The following is a 21,729-nucleotide window of genomic DNA, read 5'->3' on the forward strand; positions in this document are numbered from 1 at the left end:
AGTAAAAAAGAGCAAGAAAGTTAAAAAAAAAAATCTTTAAACTCTTGATCCTAAAAAGTTTTTTAGCCCTTTCTCCCAAATACCCATGCACTGAACCCTTTAAAAAGAATCAAGGTCATAGCTCAATTTTATATATTCCGCCACTTTAAAAAAAAACTTGCCTTGACAACATTTGAGTTTGCCAGCCCTGTTTTCAACTTATTTTGAAGCACACTGATTCAAAGAGGGGGAGGGCAGGCGGGGCTACTGCCCCGGGTCCCCACAATAAATTTTTTACAAAATATCCTAACTTTCACAGATTGAAAATCTTGGATATATACATATATATCAAAATATTCGAATATATGTCAAAGTATCGGCTATTTTCGAAAATATGATGATCTTTTCGAACCCCGATTAGGGGCCTCCACTCCTTCGTTGCCCCAGGGCCTCCACACTTCCAAATCCGGCCCTGAAGAGGAGTGCCAACAATCGTGAGGTGGACTATGTACTGAACTTGGCTTTCCAAAAATTAGCTGCTTGAGTTCACTAAAACGATTATTTTGTTTCAAAAAAAAAAAAAAAAAAAAAGGTAGCCTATTCTAAAATTCTCACAAGTACTAGACTATCCGCATTTTTTAAGCAATCTATGGTTATCATTCATTAGATTTTTTTAAAAATAAGTTTAATAAAATGTGATTGTACATGCAGGCATTAACAGTTAGTGTTAACACGAGATACAAAATAACCTGAGACACAGTTTAGTATTCACTTCTGTATTTGAAAGCATTTGAGTGTGCAAAAAAATTATATTGTTGGGATAGTACAACAAAGCAATCAACAAAGTATTTAAAATATGAATATTAATAATTAACTTATTTCAATTAAAATATAGACAAACAATAACAAATCATTTTTTTCATATAAGTCCCAGTAAAACATTTGAGGTTCTTTTTTTGCGAAATAATTATATTACATGACTTATTTTCATGACAAAAAACAGAAAACCAAAATTAAGCTTTCTGGTTTAGAGCCAATCCAAAGAAACCTGTCATTTTGTCTTTGTGACACCTCACATATTTCATTAAAAATAATACTTTAAAATATTAATGAACATTTTTTTTTCTGCTAAACAAATTACAAATTTATGTGTCATTTCTTAAGCAAAACAATTGCTGACTTTTTACCCTTTAAAATTATTCCTTCTTAATGAAATATATTAATTGTCACGTGCAGGACAAAGGATTGTAGTTTTCGTGGAATGGCCCTTTTGCATTAGATTTCACCACTGCTTTTACAGTAATAAATTTATGCAGTTAAAAGTTGATTTTTTAATTAGTGGAAACAAATATAGTACCTACAAAACTAAATTTTCTTAATGTGCATATAAATCTGTGTGCACTTCCTTAAACTTTATTGTACTGATATATTTGACTTTGATATTTACAAAAGATACAAAAATTGTGTGACAAGAATACAAATATCAAATACTTAAAAGTATTCTATAACACAATAATAATCTGACTTAGAAAATAATAAAAAGCAAATCAAGTATAACAAACTCTTTCAATGCCCAATATTTAAAATTTTAAAATCTAAGAACAAGATTATTAAACTTATAATATATATGTAAACAATTTATAATTTATTTAAGAATTTAAAACTACTAGCATACATAAGCAACCATTCGACACCACTACTGATCCAGCAGAGCTATCACAAGGGCAAAGCTGTTTGTATCAATGGTGATGTCGAATGAATATAATAAGGGTGTCAACAGGTGTGAAAATTTAATATGCGAATTTTTATTGCCGATACAATTAGTACTAATACAAATGCTTGAATTGCCTTCTGTGCAATGGAGGTTATTTCTTAAAAAATTAAGATTTCATATATTTTTTCTTTTTTTGCTTTTAACTTCAATTTTACACAGACTTAAATACATCTTTTAAAACTTCCCAGACTCAAGCGAAAGCTACTTTTAGCACAAAAAAAAAAAATCTATATCAACATATGGGTCGTTTGAATATCAACAGTCGTTTGGAGCTTATTAAGTTAAGTTCAGAAAAATAAAGTGGGTAGAATCAGATCAAACCTTTTACAGAGATAGATATATGTTTGGAGTTAATAGAAAAAAACATTGGTCTTGTTAAACGAAAATATTTTTTGAATGGCATTATACCCTCAGTCAGGGAATGACAAATTCATTAAAATTGGATTATAGTACTTATGCTTAACCGATATCTGGCATACAAATAGTCTCAAATGAGGAAATAAGTTATGATTATTCAATTTTTATCCATTATTTTACTTTATTTTTCTATAAAAACAGATGCAAAAAACCTTATCTGGTTTTATGCTTTCAATATAGATTCCAAAAAAATAAATAAATAAAAAAATAAATAAAAAATAACATTTCTGATAAATTAAAGATGCAAATATGCTGCAATATTTTTCTGGGTTACCAGCTGTGAATTACTACACTTATTCGTAAAAAAAATTATTTCGTTGGGATTCTGGGAAAGAAATTTACTGCTGTGAGGGAATGACACTAATTGCCCCCCCCCCTGGGGGTAAACTTAAAAATAATTACATAAACTAATTCTTGGTGAAAATTTAATCTTAAATGTTTTTTTTTTTACTTAAATTATTCAGTATTTTGAAATAAAAAACACAAAAATGTGAACTTATTCTTTGTTTGCTTAGAAAATTTTTTTCTTATTTTTTACTAACAGTGGGGACAGGTGGGGAAATGACATTTGGGTATTTTAGACTTACATTAAAGACATTTAAGATAAAATATAGAAATTTTACTTTTAATGTGATCTCGTTAAACTCTATACTGAAAAGTATTTAAACTCCTAAAAGTATGCATGAGTCAAAACATTTGTAAATTATAACAAGGACATGAAAATAAGAGTTTCTGTGAGAATGTCCCATGTAACTGAAGTATAGACAATGCACTAGACATAAAAATTTAGTTTATTTTTTTTGCAAATGAAGTTTTAGTGTTTACTCTTATTTTTATGAGAATTCCAGCACCAGCCGATTCAGTTTAATTTATAGTTTATTGTTCTTGTTGATTTAATTATTCTATATTTAACATAATGCTGTTTTTGTACATCAAGTTATTTAAAAAATGTATATTTTTTTCCATCAATTTCTCATGTACACATCTTTATCTTAAAATTTAACCTACCTTTATCTTAAAATTTAACCAATTTTCTTTACGGCAATAATTCTAGTTTGACTTCTTCCATAATTTCACAACCTGTAGACACCCGAGTGATTCAAATACTTTGGCTTAAAGAGTTATTTTATAAAAGCATTATGACTAATGACTAAAATCCTTTGTTCTTGGCACAAATTTACAACTGGATTTTAGCTATACTTGCAGAGAATTAGCTATTCCAGAATAAATTTCCAATGTGCAAATTCCACAACTGAATTTGATTTCCGCACTTCTTCGGAGGAAAAAAAAAAGAAAATATAATCCCCAAATTTGGAGAGATAATCAAATAAGAAAAGAGAGAGACGGACATATTTCATACTTTTTTCCACCTAATATCAATTGTTTTCTGTACAACCCAATTCTATCACTTTTTTACATAATTATACTCAAGGAAAGCATTGATTAAAAATTTATTTTAAAATTATTTTATCAATTCAAAAAAACGCAGATAAAGAGCGATAGCAATGTCTTGCTACAAAAAATAAATTGAAAATGAAATGTAGGACCTAAGAAAAGAATATTTATAGTAAATTTGACAGAAATTTAAGCCTTTCTGATTGAAGAGTTATCTTGCTTGCTGTTATCTCAAAACTCAATTTCTAAATAGTATTTTGTGAAAATGGGGAGTTATAATTGCTTATAGCAAAGAATTTAAAAACCAAATTTAGACAAAATTTCACATTCATGATCGTTCAGAAACCGTGATGACACTGTTAAAGATAATTGATTCATTTCAATGATACAGATTATATTGCCAATTAAAAATATCTGTCTTATGGCAAATGGCCGAGTGATAAAAAGCTAGTTTTGAAATGAACCAAAATTTTGTAAATAATATCAAACAAAGGATATAATTAAATAATTTTTATACACAAAAGAAAAAAATAAGTAACAAATGCTACATAAAAAAAAATTTTTTTTTTGACCCCTTCTTTTTGAGATTTTAAGCAATTGATATCAATATATGAAAATAGACTATTAAATATTCATTTATTTTGCATGAAAGACTAGTATAACTCATATAGATACATATTTTAAACCTAGACAGGCCAAAGAGTAAGCTACAATCGGTAATGTATTCTAACGTAGTCAGTGTCTCATGGTTTATGATCAATTATGTAAAACACTGATTTTTTAATGCTTTCATTTATTGCATGACTTAGCATAAAGTGATAGTAATAATATAATGATGTGCGGTCCTCGTTACATCATAACTTCATTTAGTATTAGCAACACTTATAATTTTTTTTATCAAAGTTGCAGCAATTTTCAAAAAACACACAATTTTGCATAAAAACTGTGTTTGTTAATAAATAGCAAGAGGTTAAAGGGGGGGGGGGATTAACACCAGCAAAATATTTTCATGAAGAAACTAATAAATATTATTAGAATGTAAAATAAGTGACTAAGAAATAGATGGCTCAAATTACAGTCCGAATTTCTTGATATGACTTAAGACAAGGCAAGCTTAAGATCACTCTCTCTATTTCAGTAAAAAACCATCTAATTAATTAGATCATTATAATTTTTCTTGTAGATTTTGTAATGAATATTTGGTTAAAGGATATTTAAACACACTAAATTTAACAATGAGCTAAACATATTGAATTAACATTTACAAAATTCCAGTGAAGTGCATACATTTTACAAATATTTAGGGAAATGACCCCAGATTAAAAGAAAGAAAGTCTATATTTAACATAACTTAAATTACAAATCAGAATATAAATATGTAAACTTCTTTGTTGGAAGACATTAAAAGCGTCAGTAAGGAATGACAGACCTTGGAACTGTTAAACTTCAAAATAAATTTTTTAAAAGATGTTTTTAATATTATCCATATCAAATAGATAAATCAAAACTTGCAGATCTTTGGCACAAATATTGTTTGTTGAAGAGTTTTAAGTAGAAGGCTAATGGTATCAGAAAACCTTGACATAATTTTAAAATATTCAGAAAGACAATCATTATTTTCACAATAATATAAGATTCACAACTTTGAAAAATTAAGTCTGAACGTATACTAATTAGTACTATTTGACTCTTCAAAAATACAAGACGGTACATTTGGAATAAATCGGATAAGGGAAACAGCAATAAAATAAGGATAACTGAAGATCACAACCAGTAATAATTTTAAACCTTGAAATCTTATGCATGATAATATATCATAAAATAAATAATTCATAGCTTTTGTCAGCCTTTACTTTTTCACATAAAAATACTGTTAACAAAGCATAGCAGAAACCAGTCTTGTGTTTCCAGACATTGGATTCCATCAAGAATTAATTCCAGCATCCAAGATCGACAGGTTTCTAAAAAATCTAAGACTGGGCAATCGCTATGACTGAACACACTGAGTACCGTCGTATTCCATTACTAACCTTTTGATATGTGATAGTTTGCTATGTAAAAAGTTGAATTTTTTTAGAGAATTGACATAGCTGGGATCTTCCTGGTAAGACCTGTATACCTTGTAAATGTTTAAGATTACGTTCTGAAAAGATAAAAACAAATTCAATGATAAGAAAGTTACAAATGATAAAATCAACAATATTACAAATAAATAAATTCCTGTTACTAAATACATAAAAATGTATCTTTTTCCGTTCACTTCTAAGTCAATTAATAGTACTTAATAAATATTATATTTTAAAAATGAAAGTGGTGCAGATCGCAACAATGCATTCAACATTAGGCCCAGCAGAAACAACCTACCTTTTAGGCCCATTACGGAGAATTAAATATTTTTCTTTTTAGAAAAAGGCAAAAGAAATTAATAATTCATACTTCTTAATAACTCCAACTTTAAAGTGGGCACAGCAGCCATTATGTTTGTTTTGACAATAATCGAATCTTTTTGAATTTTTCAACCACAACAGACATTTTTTTCGATAAATATGATTAAAAACATAATTTTAAAATATCAATACTTATAACCACACATATTTTCAAAATTCAGCATCAATTTTTACTCAATCATGTCTTGAATAATAGCAGAAGCTCACTATACTAAAAATCTGAATTTTGAGCTCTTGGGGAGTTTAAAATGTTTGAAATGAGAAAGATCAGACTAAAAATAAGTCCCCTCTTTTTTTGTTGTATTTTCATTCATTATTTCCATACTACTGCGATATAAGTATCTCGCTAAAACATATCATTGGAACACCCATGTACCAACAAATCCCTTTCCACATCTGAAAATTCCCTCAGGAAAAATGTAAGTAAAAGAGTGTTAAAACACCTAAGGAATTTTTTTAAAAAATTAAGAGTTTCAATACTTTTCCTGAAAATTTAGCTGAAGTCAAGTAAAGATTGAACGTGGGTAATCGTGAAGAGACTAAAAATTCAGAAAAATTCCATAGAAAAGTTTTAAAGCACTGTACTAGTTTAATGATGTCACGTGAAAGACTGGATGAAATATTGGATTATAGCATTACTGTTAGGAAAAACCTAACCTGGCAGAATTGAAAACTATGCAGATCTTAATCATACCATTTAAATACTGTCAGGTTAGGTTTGCCCCAACTATAGGCCAGCATAAGGCTAAACGCCTACCACAGGTATCTGAAAACCTCTGTACTGCAACTCGAAAAACCTCCGTTTTTACTCTGAAGCCACAATAACCCCTTATCATGTGACAATTCCTAACAGCTTATTTTTTTGGTTTATGTAGTTTTATATAAAATTTAAGAATATTAGGAACAAACCAAAAAAAAAAAAACGAATCATCTATGGGGGAAAAAAGGAACTTAAAAAATAACCTCCATTTACTAATTCCTAATCGAAGGATTATACTTTTAAAAAATCAAATTGCCTACTTACTTTAAATTGCTCCGAGCCTTCTTCCGTAGAATGTAAAATATGTTCTAATTTAGCAAAGGTCCGTGATGTTTCCTCAATTTTGTTATGCAACCTTAGGTATTCCGTATATTCTGAATCAAAATCTTGTTTATATCTTCGTCTCTGCTCACTTGAATCTATTGTTCTGTACTCTCTGAAAATTTATGAATAGACATTAGACAAAAAACTGATGATTTACACAACTGAACAGCAAATTTCCCATTATTGAAATGACAATCTCCAAACTTATTACAATATTGCACCCCTGTTACTGAGCTGAAATTTAAGATAATGTATTGTATATGTCACTCCCTCCTTTCAACAACGTCGTATGAGGCAGTCAGAAGCAAAGGGACATTTTCAAGATTTGAGTAAAATGTGTTTAAAGATAACATCCTAGGTAGGTTTTCATTGAAATTTTTTTCTAAATCATGCTGCATAGCAACACCTACCAGGGACACTAGTACCATCTCTTGCCCCAAGACAGAGGGGAGATTCACCTACAATGTGCACTGATTATCTCCAGATTTTTAATTTTGCCACTTATACCCCCCCCCCCTTACTTTGCTCCTCACTGCCTCATATATCAACAAATGTGATTTTTCAGGAAAGCAATTTTAAATTTTAAAAGTAAGATACCATGTAGTACAACGATGTTTCAAGTCACTGATTGAGCTTTTTCTTATGTATAAGGTCGTACACAAGAAAATCTGGCGCTTCATCCTTGTTTCATGAAGAAGTGTAAAAGGTGTTAGTTTTAAAAAAGTGCATTTTATTTATGACATTTTTGCACTAAATTTCAAAGATACCGTGAAGCACCGTTTATACGTTTTTGAAGGGACTGTATGAAAAAAGCGTACAAATGAAAAAACGTATAATAGGTATAGGTTAATGTCTATTACACTCTACAGGGACCAATTTTAAAAAAGTAAGATTGATAAAAACGTATAAAACAGAAACATATAAACGGTGCTTCACTGTACTATTTGAAATATCTCAAAAGATTCATTATTGTTACTAATTGTTCTCTTTACAATAATGACACAAATGCCAACAGTGCGCTCTTGATTAAAATAAGAATAAAAAAATGTTCTTTTTTGTATGCAATACTGTTTTCGGAATAAATAATACCATCTTTCACTAAGCAACACAGATGTTTCATGTTTAATGGATCAAGTACAACCCGAAATGCGACATTTTTGCTCTCTGACGGCGAGATATTAAGTTATAGAAATGCAGGTCTAGCATGGACATGCTACTCATTCATGGCATTCGTTTTTTTAATATTCTGCAAACTTTTTTTTTTTTGATATTATGCAAACAACTTTTTTTAATTGTTATTTAAGAAGATTTATAAATAATGTGGTTTCATAAATAATGAGAGATTTTTTTCAAACTATAGAAGCTACTTGAAAAATTTCTGCAGTCATATAGCTGCTAATATCTCGTCACTGGAAAAGTTTTTAAAAACTGAAAAGGCTTCATTTAAAGGAATTTATATTAACATGGAGATTAAAAGTTGAGTTTTTGGATTAAATGCAAGAAATGTGGAACATTCAGGTAGGGGAAAGGGACGTGGCAGGTGAGGACTTACTTTAAATAGGAAGGACAATCAAATTCAGATGAGATTTCAGTAGTAGGTGAAGAAGCTTGCAGAACAGAACCTAAGAGCAAACAACAAAAATTTTAAGTACAAGCATATTTAAACTCTGTATTTCCATATCTTCTACATAAAGTGATGAAACTAAATACATAAAAATGTCTTTTTCCGTTCATTTCAAAAGCCAGCTACTTAATAAAAAACTTGGAAAGCAATGTAGATCGCAGCAATGTTATGCCTATAACAACTTACCTTTAATGCCAATTAGGGAGAACATTTTTTTTTTTTGGATGTGTGTGTGGGTGGGGGGAGGGAAGCAAAAGTAACTTAATGATTTAATTAATAATTTATACTTTTTGATAACTCAACTTTAAATAGTCACAACAGCCATTTTTGACAAATTTGTTTCAACATTAATAAAATCTTACAATGAACATTCGAAAGAGAAAAAAATGTAAATAACCAAAACAAAGCTAGTGAGTATCAAAAATGTATTTGAAATGATCCTTTAGAGTTCAGACAAAAAATTACAAATTAAAGAAATAAATAAATCAAGGGGGGGGGGGGGTCAGGAGCATCCTCAACTTTCTTATACCTGGAGCATGCTTGTAATTTGCACTCGCGGTAAGTTTGGAATATCAGAAAAAAGTGAGAAACATTTTTTTCTTCAAAATTTACCTGTCAATAATTTTTTTCTTCAGCCAAACTTCAATTTAAAAAAAGAAAAACTAATGAAAAATGCAATCTTCCCTTTCAAAAATAAATCAGTAATCTTTGCTGATTACTTCCTTCCAAATGTTATTTTTAGAAATTAAAAAACTTAAAAAACACCTTTTTTTTAAAGTTTAAGAATGACTGGATACAATTGCTTCATTATTTACATTTCAAATGAAATTTAGCCAGTTATATTTCCAGTAATATTGATTCCCACTAGCATTAACTTATGATTTTTTCAAGGAAAAAGAAAAGGGAGATAATAAATGTTGGTCGTCTACTACAGAAGTGGATGCAATGATATTTCAAAATTCAGTTTGTTCAATTTTAAAGTTTTAATAGCTTAGATGTGCAGTACTGTTAAATCGCTCAAAATTTCTAATGCTCTTTTGGCTACTGTTGTTTTTTCTTTACCCAGAACATTTTCCCATGACTTTAAACAAACTTCCATGACTTTTAACATTTCAATTTTCCGTGACTTTTCCAGAACTGAAATTTGCTTTAATTTTTTTCCATGACTTTCCAGTATTTCCATGACCTGTACAAACTCTAAAACTTCTGCATAGGTGGTAAAATAAATTATAATAATTTACAAGCAACATGAAGTACTCCGAGCCTCAATCCAACGCCACTACAGCTGAACTATAAATAATAAAGTGTTTGTGAGAAACATTCCTCTAATTTCGTTACTAAGCTTTGTTTTGCAATAAAACATAAGCCAGATTATTTAAGAAAGTGTTTTGCTTTGCCCATATTACCAGGATTTTTGTTTATCCAGATTTCCTTTGGTCCCAGTTAGTCGGGATAAACAAGTTTGTACCACATTTTGAAATTCTGGCATGTTTGAACACTTATATGCATTAATATCAAAAGAAGCAAAAATATGCAATTGCATTCATCTATGTCACGGGTTCTAGTTCTGGAGCTTAATGGTGATTAAAAATAACTCAATTTGAATATTAAAAGAGCAGGTACGTATCAAAATGAACATACAATTTTGCTTTCAAATCGGATTATCTTCAAAGCATCAATTTTTAAAAATCGCGTTCCTTTTCCTAGAAAGCTATTTCATACATATTACTTTGAAACTTTCATCACATTTCATTTGTGTGTTCATAATAATACTGAAGTAAAATTTTTGCTTACACTTTTTCCAGAAAAGCAGATCTTACGGTCAAAAACTGTTTTCTTTTCATTTAAAAAGTGACTATTGGTTAAAATTCAATAAAGTATGAAATCAACAGAATTACCATAAAATTTCACTTCAGTAGATTCTTGGTTATTTTGTGAAAGTACTGTACAATTTGTAAGATTTTATCATTAAAACTTTTAGAGGAAAAGGTACATAAAGTTCAGCACTTTAACATCGCATGCACACTGCGTTCCGACACCATTTAAAACAAGAAAAATGGGGTGAAAGAGACGAAATCTCCTCTGCAATCTTCAATGAAACCAACTCACCATTGCAATCCATGCTATCCCTGCTGTCGGAACTGGAGTGGGGCGACGTGCTGCAAGATCCGTTGGTAGTGGAAGTCACTTTCGTGTATGGAGATTTTTTATTATGATTATGTTTGTTAATACTATCACCGTTAACATAGCCATTGCTCACAGTTTTTGCACGGGTGTCTTTCTTGGACTCCTTGTCCTGGAAGTAGGTGTTGGAATCCGGTGACACATGCGCTTTGGGCTCGTTGCACAAGTCCGCAGATCGTGGATGACTTAGTGGGGGTTGACTCTGGGGCTTGCCGGAAGAACTATTTACATAACTTTTAGGGTAGGAACCGCCGTTCTGCCCCTTCTGGAAAGACTTTTCGGGAATGGTTCCCTGACTTAGACCCGAGGAATGGATGGGGGTGGTCCGCCCATTCTCTTCCTTCGTCGTAGGTGGAGTCCGGGATTTGTCACTGGCACTGTATTCTGGAGACTCGTTCTTGGGGTTCTCTGGGCGAGTGTAGTGAGAGATTCGCTGCTTCTTGCTACGAGGCTCTTGAATGGAAGAACTCAGTTCAGAGGAAACTCTTTTCTGCTGTGAAAAAAATAATTTAGCACACACCTTGGAAGTCATAGTCGAATTTCACTGAAAATATTTTTTGATTGCAACTGACAATGAAAGGGACTATGTCAACAGGAAAAGTGAAATTATATGACAAAATATGTTGGAATGCGATGTAGATCGACCACCTCATGATGCACCTTCTGTTACATCTAATACAAGGAATCTCTATACAAGGAACTCGGTCCAGCATTCAATGTGACTGACATCGATATAGTAAAAAAGGGGGGGGGGGGAATACTTGCTAACATTATTAACACCTTGTCACAGGATTCATTTTTTTTTTAAACTGGTTTATGCTATGATGTAATGTTTACCAGTTGTTTTTTTCTACTCTAAATTTGCAGTGTGTACTCAGTGTGAAAACTTTTCCCCTGAAGCAGTATATAAATAATTTAAATACAAAATTTTAATGAAGCACAATTATCGATTCTATCAATTTCAGGCCAAAATGCACCAGTTATGCAAACTAAATTTTGTGCTAGTTTTATGGCAAGAAAGATCATTAAATTAAAATGCTAAATAAATAATTAGTACATTTTTTGTAACAAATTTTTGATAAGTGTCAAGTCTGGTGCCGATGTGTGATTTGTTAAAATTGATGAAATTTAACTTCTTTATTTCTTCTTTTTTTTAATCTTTTCCTTGTCATTGAGCAGCTGGCAAAAGTTCATGACCTTTAATGCTATCGATTAATCTGCTGTGCTAAGCTCAAAAGTTGAGTTATTGTCACCAAGTGGCCCTTTGCCAAATATTTTACCCAAGTACAATGTTTTATGGTCATTTGTAGATGGGAAATATTTTTAAACAAATCCTGAAAAAGTTTCATCTGACTCAAACACATGGAGGCGGAAAACTTTAAACGGCAGTTTCTCATTTTGAACACAGCTGCAGATACCACTTTTGAGCTTAGCATGGCAGTAATATACCTTAGTTGAATTTCATGCTATATCTCAGTTGATCAATTTTTTTTGTGTCAAAGATAAAGACCATTGAACTTTATTGAACCAAGCATTGAAACTTTACAGGCATATAATATCTTTTGGGAATAAATTGAAATAATTTATTCCAACACAATATTCAGATTTGCAATTTCATAATTGCAGAAGTAGTTTCGTAAAAGAATAAAACAACACAAACTATCTACTAAAAAAAAAAAAAACATGCAGGAGAAGTCTGAACAGAATTAAGTTTGGTGAAAATATAGAAATGCAAAGATGTGGAACCTGTTTGAAGGATCAATCTGGATGCTGGGAAATTTCTGACAAAAAATAAAAAATAAAAATAAAGAAATAAATAAAAGTTAACAATACTTTTTTTAAAATCATAGATAAAAGATTTAGAAAATAAAAAAAAGTACAACATTTAAGGGGTTACAATACCTCAAAAATGATCAAAAAAATTTTATTGCTTATTTCGAAACAAAAAACTATTCTGAACACAGGGGAAAAGTTTCAATGTTTTAGTTCAAATATTTAAAAAGTTATGAGCGGTTTTAGGCCATGCTCCCTATGTGTTCTTATGCAAAAGAAAAACTTCAAATTGCTTTTTCTCAATGATGGTTTTTTTGTGTTTTCATGTCATTAGAATCACTAAGGATTTTTTTTCAATTAAAGATATAGCTTTAAAGTAATACTTTTTGCAATTGGGATAACATATTTGACAAAACTGTGCATTGGATAAGCATTTTATAAATTATTCTAATGTTTAGAGCATGTTAAACCTTTAAAAACCAAATTTTTTTTCAAAAAACTTTGATTTTTTACATAATTAATTACAGAAAATTTTCTAATGAACTCATAAGCAAATGAATGCACAGATTTTTAGAGATGATTATAGTGATCGTTTTGCAAAAAACGTTTTTTAAATAAGTGCAAAAATAAAAAAGCCTTAGGAATTTTAAAAAGTTGAAATTTTCCTCAATTTTTTGAATTTTCAAAAAAAGTAGGCATTATTTTTAAATTTTGAAATAAATTATTGATTACAAAATAAGAATGCATGTTATGGTTTCAAAGAAATATGAAATTTATATAAATTGAAAGAAATTGTTTGAAAGGTACTGTGACCCCTTAAGGTGGGAACCAGCTTCGACCCGGCTCTTGGTTGCAGTGATGCAAGCAGGGTGAGCGACTTTTCTACAAATTTTGATTATTTAAAAAAATAAAACATGATACACATACAACTGGTGGACTTCTCAAAAGTTTGCGTTGTAGGGGAACATAAGGTTTGGAAAACTATCTCAACCCATGAGAAAATGAAACAGACTAAAAGTTATATTCAAAAGATTAAATGACTCAAACCTCAAGAAAAAAAAGTTCCAAGAGAAATTTGAGAAATAGTGGGCCAGCTTAAAATACCTTCATTTGAAAAACATTTCTGGATACTTGGGGACTAGTAATACAATTTAATCCCCCCCCCCACATAAAAAAAACAAGATTTTGATACTTATTTTACAAGAAATATCGTAAAATAAGATGTGCCTAAACAGTAAAGTACATGTTCACATGTGACACTACTACTTAAATAGTATCACAGAACATTAAAAAATTATACCGATAATGAATTGATATTCACATTAATAAGACTTTCTATTCAAAAAAAAGGGCAATATACCTGAGCGGGTGAGGTACTAGGTACTGCATTCGGAGACGTGCTTCCGTTTTCATTCGAGTTTAGAAACTGCTGTTTCCTCCTACAAATGAAAGAAGTTTAGTTATTAATACAAAATTAATAATAACTTTTAATAGAGATTTTCAACTTGCATTTGCAACCATAATTTAAAATAATAAAAAACACTTTGTTTGGTGGTGAATACTACAAATTTTAGACTTAAGAGGCTATCAATCAATTTTCTCAATTTTTACCACTACCATTAAATATAGAATTCAATAACCTTGTCAACACATTTTTCATCAACGGGTCTTAGAATTCATTTCTAAATACCAAAACCAAGTAAATTTACTAGGTTCAAAGGCTAAAAATTAAAATATGAAGAACAAATACAACTTGAGCCGTAAGGAAATTACATATCTAAATAAACGACAGGGCAATTTAATAGCAGTTGTTCAAAAAAGATGATAACTGTCGTGAAAAATCAAAAATTAATAGAATTTCAATGATGCAACTTATATTGCAATGTTTATTAAACTCAAGTGCAAAAATATTTAAGCAAGACTATAAAATGTGGCCACTAAAAACTACAGTTTCAAATGTTTCTATACATTTATGTTTCACGGGACAAAAATTCAGGCAGTAAGACTTAGCGAAAAATCTTTTTGTGTGAATAAAGAAACAATTATATACTCACTGGCGAATGAATTAAAAAACCTTTGAAATGAACTTCTTGCCTCACTTGCACTATGCAAGGGCCTGGAGGGAGTATAATGATATAGAGAATGTTCTGCTGGCATGGAAGTAGTGCGCTGGTGTTCCTCAAGTTTAACCAAACAGCCATGCTATACCTAGCTATACTGGCAAATCAAGTAAGTGAACCCTGCAATGTTGCATTTTTATCCTGATAGCCACGGATACTTCATGGATGACAAATCATGCCAGGAGTGTTGAAAATTGGTTCGTCTGACTTCCAACGATAGCCCAAATCTTAACCCCATAGAAAATGTGTGCGATATGGTGGAAAGACACATCCGACAGCACTCTTCTTCCATAAAATTTACAAGATCTAAAAAGCTGTATAGCTAATGCATGGTATTCTCTGGATGTAAATGCACTTAATAAGCTTGTGGACTTAATGTCCAAACAAAACAGAGCAGTTATCCGTGCAAAAGGTTGTCCAACAAAATATTGATATTCAGTTTCTAATTCATTGGCCAGTGGGTGTATAAATAAATAAACATTGTTATGTTTTACACTTAAGACTACTGCTACAGTACACATTAATTTCAAACTCTTAAAGACAATGCAAATCCTTTTCATAAATTTGAAATTCATTCAGTGAAACACTTACTTGCGAATAATCTCTGCTTCTTCCTGCGTGCAAAACTTCCAATTGTCTTGAACTTCATTCCATAAATAGTTTGCTAGAGTATATACATTGCCTTTCAGGGTACCACACTGGCTTAACATGGCAGTGATCCCTTTCTTGTCTTTATCACGTATACCTTCTGCAAAATAATCATTCACTTCAATAAAAAAATAGCTTAACAAACGTCACACTTCAAAACTTAAGGGCATAATTGCAATCAAACATGTTCAGTTATATTGAATTTTATTTAGCAGTAGTTTCATGGGCGCCCATATGCAAAGTTGCAAGGGGGGGGGGGGGGGCTCAAATATTTTCCCTGTGGTTTAGCTCGATATTTTCCCCATGAAAACTGATTTCAGGACAGATTAGAGTCATTAAATTTTGACATTTACAATAATTTATTAATTAATGGCTAGAAAGAAATGTTTTTACATTTTTGCGAAGAAAAAGTACTAAAAGCAAGGAAGTTCTAATTTCAAGGGGGGGGGCTCGAGCCCCCCTTGCCCTCCTATATGGTCGCCCTTGAGTAGTTTGATCATGAATGATTGTGTAAGAGATGTATATGCCCCTTCGTCAGCAATGCAGTAGGGTAAGATCACCAGTAAGAGAAAGATCCAGGGTCTAGAAACAGTCATAAGTTTGGATTTAAATAATAAGCCTTTTAAGAGGGTAAAACTGTTGTTGCTCTGGCCCATGAATATGGTGCAACCAGCTAGTGTTATCATTGAGAAGAGATAAAATGGAGGGAGTAAAGACTTTTCTTTAATCAAAGAGCCCAATTCATGTGATAGATTTTAAAGTAAAGCATTGTGGAAGAAATCGGGTTTCTTTCGCTAGTTTCATGCAAAACGTGTCAACCATTCGTCGCTGATAAGTCACGTGACTCGGGAGTCTTCGTATCAGCTTTTTCTAAGCCAATGATTGGACTGGCTCCCTCCCTTTACTAATTCCTGCTCTAAGAGTATTATCAGAGTGAATTTTATGAGGAAGTGGTGGAAGGTTGTGAACAGCCACCATGAGGTCTGCCGGTATTTCATGTTCATTTGAATGTAATAAGGTTTTAGATCCAAAAAAAGTACTTTAGCATATTTTGAAAAGAAAAGGGAATTTCGTCTATTACTCATCCTGTCTGTAGCTGGGTATCAGATTTTTTGGTCTCTGTTACTGGGGGTCAGACTTTTTCGAAATTGAGCAAATACAAATAGAATTAACTAATTTGGAGGATATAGAAGCAGCCAAACGTTAGATGAGACATTGCTGCATGAAAGAAAAATAGTTTTAAAAGTCTTAAATTTATTAAAAGGCTCAGAAATATGAGCTAACCTGAGAGCAATGTCTTAAGTAAATCTGTGGCTGGTGTTGTTACCCTATAGCAAGTAACAAAGACAACAGAATGTTTGGTTTTATTCATAGGTTTTTTTTTTTTTTTTGTGGTATCGGTAGTTTGCACAGGAAAAATAATACATAAGTAGTGCCATTTATAGTTAATAAGTTAAATCATAACCTACTCTACTTTTACTAGAACAAATTTCAGAGGGGCATTATAGATAAAATAACAAGCAATACAAGATGCCCTGTATGAGACAGGGACACTTGGCTGGTACCTTTTGCCCAAGTCAGAAAGTACGGGCAAATGCATTAAGAAATAAAGCGTCTACCACCACTTAGTTATACTTTGCTTTCTGCATTAAAGTGGCAAGACAGCATTCATTAAAATTTTTGGCAAAGCGGACATAAAAGACAAATAATTTTGTTACAGAAAATAAATATTGCATTTTTCTTTATTCACCCAAAATTCGTCTAAAGATAGAAAAATTGTTGCCAGAGTCAGATTGCCGTTTGTCATAACTTAAAGAATGACGTCACTTTTTATGGAATGACAACAAAATGACTCTTTCCTTAGTTTACTAATACTAAGAGTTTAGGTTTTTCCTCTACTTTTTACTCTCCTAGATGTAAAATATTCTACTTTTGATCTGACATGTAATTAACTTTTGAGATTTCAAAAACGTGTTTACAAGCTGAGTTATTTTTATGACAAACATAAGCCTGAAAGTACTTACCACTCATTAGCCTGACTAGCAGTTCAGGTCTTTTGTAAGGTCTAATTGCAAGAATGTGGATTATCCTATCTCTGAAAAAGAGAGCGGGAAAAATCAAATATACACAGAAACGAAGTTTTATTCAGTACAATAAATAACAAAATGGTGATGACGTCTGCCCCTTGATAATACAGGACACATTATTGATCATGTGTTCTTTCAAGACAAACAGGCAGTCCAGGAGACCTCCTTCGGAAAATTTACCTTAAAAACGCTGGTTTTTGGTTAATTTAAGAGCAGATATTACGGCACTGTTTACTAGAATGATGTATAAGAACTTGAAACAGTATACATGACTTTTGATAAAGTATATTAAGAGAGTCTTGTTTTTTTTACATTATATTAGTCATGGTTGTTTCAAAGTAAAAGAAATTGCAATGATAAAACAATAATGCAATGATATAGAGTACACAATTCTATAATACAGCACTGAATAACAAGTAATTTAAGAAATGTTTATTTGATGTACTCTTTGTGCTCATATTTAGCACAGTCATATTTCTCATACTAGGGATGCATGATACACAGGGATCACACAATAAACTGTATATTATTGTATTTTTATAAGTTACTTTATAAACTATGTTTCCTGAAGAAATACATTTAGTTTCTTTCCCCCCCCCCCAAAAAAAAAAAAATCCACCTGATTATGTTGGGAGTGCGGTGCACCCCTGGCATCCCTGTAAATTTACTTATATGCCATGGAGAAAAGGAATTTCTAAAATTTTAGTTGTTTCCAAAGTGCAAATCTCGACTAAAACTTTCTTTTCATCAAAAAAAAAAAAAAGGACTTTTCAGTTAGTTTTACAAGTTCTACACTATTAGCAGCAGAGTAACCAGGTGCACCCTAATGGAAAGTCACCAAGACTTCCCAAAAATTTCATTATTCAGTAAATTTTGTCTGACAATTTGGTAAATTTAGAGACATGGGTGCCCATGAGTCTAATAAAATAATTCCCCATTAGGAAAAGAATATTCAGCAGTAAAAATTATTAAGACTTGTTTCAGCCCTAAAATGCTCTCACTCCAAATTTGTAATAACTACCAGTGTGTTTCTAGATGTACAACACAACCACTTGGTCAAAATTCTTTTTTGCTAATCTTTAAAATTAAATGCTAATCTTTAAAACATGTTTGAAATGATAAATTCAGGTCAAAATGATTTTCTTAATACAAGTGAGTGTCTAAGGCAAAACAGAACACCTATATCAAGCCAACTATCATCAAAATCAACTCTCAAGTCAACAGCAACAAAAAGGATCAAATCAATTAAAAATTATCTTACCTTATAGGTTGGCGCAAAAGCTCTGGAGAATTAGCAAATTTGCTTTTAGGAGTGCTATTAGTTCTAGGAAATTTTTGTGGTTCTGGTTTTTTGGGTAGAGGAGGATTGCTGTTGTTGCTAACAGTAGTTCCGTTGCTCTGAATTTTGACTGGATTTTTTGGTAACATTGATGATGTGGGAGGACTATTACTTTTGATTGGAGATACTATTAGCCCAGGACGTTTGACTTTAACTTTTCGACCTGTAAAACAAAAACAAAAAAAGAAAGCCATGAGTAATATTTTTCCATTATAATAATTGTTGTGCACTGAATTCAAGAGAAAAGGCTTGATTTTTTAAATGGAAAAAGTTTTTCTAGGAAGTTTATAGAAAAATTCACTGAAACATAAACAGAATACATTTTGACATCATACAAGGAAATTAAAAACTAAATTATGAAAAAATGATTACAGTAAACTTGGCCGTCGGATTATCCGCGGGCATTTTCACAATTTGAAAAAAAAAAAAAAAAACTTATGATGGTGCAGTTGTTTGCTTTTAAATTTTACCTATATTTTTTATATTCAATGTTAATAGATGCAATGTAGAAATGTTTTTAGTTATAATTTAAATCAATGTGTGAGTTTTATAAATATCTTTTAGCTATTGCCATACCCTAAATATCGTTTTTTACTTATTATTCGGAGTATCCGCGATTTTCGCTTATCCATCGTTACCATGCCACCCTATTCCGTGGATAATTGGGAATTTACTCTATTTATTATTTGCAAACCCTTACATAATTTACATAAGAATACAGTAATATATTGCCTTTTAGAAATATTCAGCTTATTTATAATGGCAGCATAGATCAGTTTAAAATTCTTTATAAGGTGTTTTTTACCATTGTCAGCCACTTTTTTTTTAAAGTTCATTCTAGTAGAATATTGGAAGTTTTTTTTATATTGAAATTTTACAGTATATTGTTTTTAGAAGAAGTACTTTGCTCAATATTATCCTTTTTATGTATTACAATTTTTTTTTTTTGACAACACAATGATTTGACAGACGCTGAAAAAGAGGGACAAAAACATACCTAAATGAGCACCAGATGGTTTAATTTCTTTTGTGCTGCAAAAAAAGAAATAAACAGATTTAGGTATGTCTTAATAAATGCATAAATCAGAGGTAAAAATCAAATAAGAGGAAGTCAAACCATCTCACCAAAACTTTTTGTGTTCCTGTTCAGCAGCTGCCATTTTAACTCTAGTTTTTTCATAGCTGTCTTCCGTTGCATGAATATGCATTTTCATGTGCATGCAACCTAATGATTCTAAACACCTGCGAAAAAAAAAGAATACAATTCTGTTATTTTACACTAATCAATGCAACAGCATCACAGTAAAACGAATAAATATAGGGCAGTTGTGACATCCTGGCATCTGGGTTTCGAGGAGTACAATTTTCCTGCCCAAATAGGGGTCTGGGACAATTTTTTTGAAACATAAGCTCCCCAAAATGTAGCTTTAGACAATACTTGGTCACTTAATGTCCCCCCCCATTAGGGAAGTAATAACTCCCCCCCCCCCCTGGATTTGCACTTACCATGCATACTACATTACAACACTGATAATGCTGTAGCAATGCTTAAATATACATTAATGATCTCATTTCAAATTTGAAAGAAAAGGGTATCAATGTAGAATTAAGATGAAAATTTGGACTGAAGCAAAAAAAAACACTCTAGAAATTAAAATGCTTAAAAACAAAATACGGAAAAAAAGCTTGAATAGAAAGTCAATTTTATGTTGGCAGTTATTTAAACAGCATTTCAAAAGATATGGAAAGGAATGTCACATATACTTCCATATAGGTTGATATCACATATAAGTCAACCCCCTACTTTTAGGGGAGAAATTGTGAAAAAATTTGAAAACCGATGTAGATGTGAACCCCTATTTTCTGGACAAAAAAAAGGGGAAAATTTCGCTGCGATTTTTGAAAATAAATGCTTTCAAAAATAGAAAATGCAATATAATAAACATGCTTAGGGTCTAAAATGACCAAGCTTTATTCACTTGAACAAAAAGGTTTTCTTTCTGACATTGCAATTTGAATAAAGGGTTCGTTTTTGCTAATAGTTGCTTTTATTTTTGATTAATATTAATAGAATTTTATGTTGTGGCTAGCTTATGTTATTTTTTTAAAATGGGAATTAATCTAAACGAGCATGAGTCTGGTAATTCCTGTAGTTGGTTTTTTACTGCAATTATTTAGTCTTAATTCCACATCTGGACCGTGCAAAAGGGTTGGAATAAAATCGAGGAAATGTTCATGCTTTTGAGTGTGTTTATCTGTAAGGTTGTTCCAGGCGAATTTGCAGAAATTCAGCCCCACCTATAAGTTGACACCCCAACTTTAACCACACTTATGTACTAAATTTCTCAACTTACATGCGAGTATATCTACAGAAAGACGATGCATACCTGTTACCAGTTTGTCGAAGGCATTCGAAGCTACCCTTTGGTCCATCTGCTTCAACATTTGACAAGGTGAAACCATAGCTTTGGCAAGAACCATTTTGAGGTAATCTGATCACCTGCAAAAAAAAAAAAAAAATTAGAGAATGAAGCAACCACCTTTACAATAATACATCAATTGCTTATTTTCAGGCACTAAAGTGTGTGCAAAGAAAAAACTGCTACACATGCTCCAAGCAAGAAGGCGGGAACTACAGAGTTCACACTCAGTAATTTTTCAACTCAGAGACAATGCAAACTTTCGGGGGGGGGGGGGGGGAACAATAATGATTAGTAATTCATAGAGGACTAATGACATTTTTCTGCAACTCTTTTAATATGCATTTTGTTCGCAGAGTGCCATTTTGATAAATGACTACATTTCTTCAAAAGTCAAAAAACTAATAAATTGTTGAAAACTGCAGACAACATTTTTTT

The 21,729-nt window shown here is 31.4% G+C and overlaps 1 protein-coding gene across 1 annotated transcript in view; it reads right to left on the reverse strand.

Moving 5' to 3' along the window:
• Positions 1-1,651: 1,651 nt before the first annotated feature.
• Positions 1,652-21,729, reverse strand: part of LOC129230610 (RNA polymerase II elongation factor ELL2-like) — a 108,553-nt gene continuing 88,475 nt past the window's right edge. Inside the window, exons 3-13 of the mRNA XM_054865026.1 lie at positions 21,259-21,371; positions 19,997-20,113; positions 19,869-19,903; positions 18,794-19,034; positions 17,470-17,540; positions 15,389-15,545; positions 14,038-14,116; positions 10,830-11,394; positions 8,649-8,718; positions 7,037-7,208; positions 1,652-5,708 (exon numbers count right to left, since the gene is read on the reverse strand). Coding sequence (XP_054721001.1) covers positions 5,553-5,708; positions 7,037-7,208; positions 8,649-8,718; positions 10,830-11,394; positions 14,038-14,116; positions 15,389-15,545; positions 17,470-17,540; positions 18,794-19,034; positions 19,869-19,903; positions 19,997-20,113; positions 21,259-21,371 — 1,776 coding nt within the window. The 3' untranslated portion in view covers positions 1,652-5,552. The remainder of the gene's footprint in view (positions 5,709-7,036; positions 7,209-8,648; positions 8,719-10,829; positions 11,395-14,037; positions 14,117-15,388; positions 15,546-17,469; positions 17,541-18,793; positions 19,035-19,868; positions 19,904-19,996; positions 20,114-21,258; positions 21,372-21,729) is intronic.

This window comes from Uloborus diversus, chromosome 9, assembly GCF_026930045.1.
Source record: "Uloborus diversus isolate 005 chromosome 9, Udiv.v.3.1, whole genome shotgun sequence".
In the NCBI taxonomy this organism is placed as follows: domain Eukaryota; kingdom Metazoa; phylum Arthropoda; class Arachnida; order Araneae; family Uloboridae; genus Uloborus; species Uloborus diversus.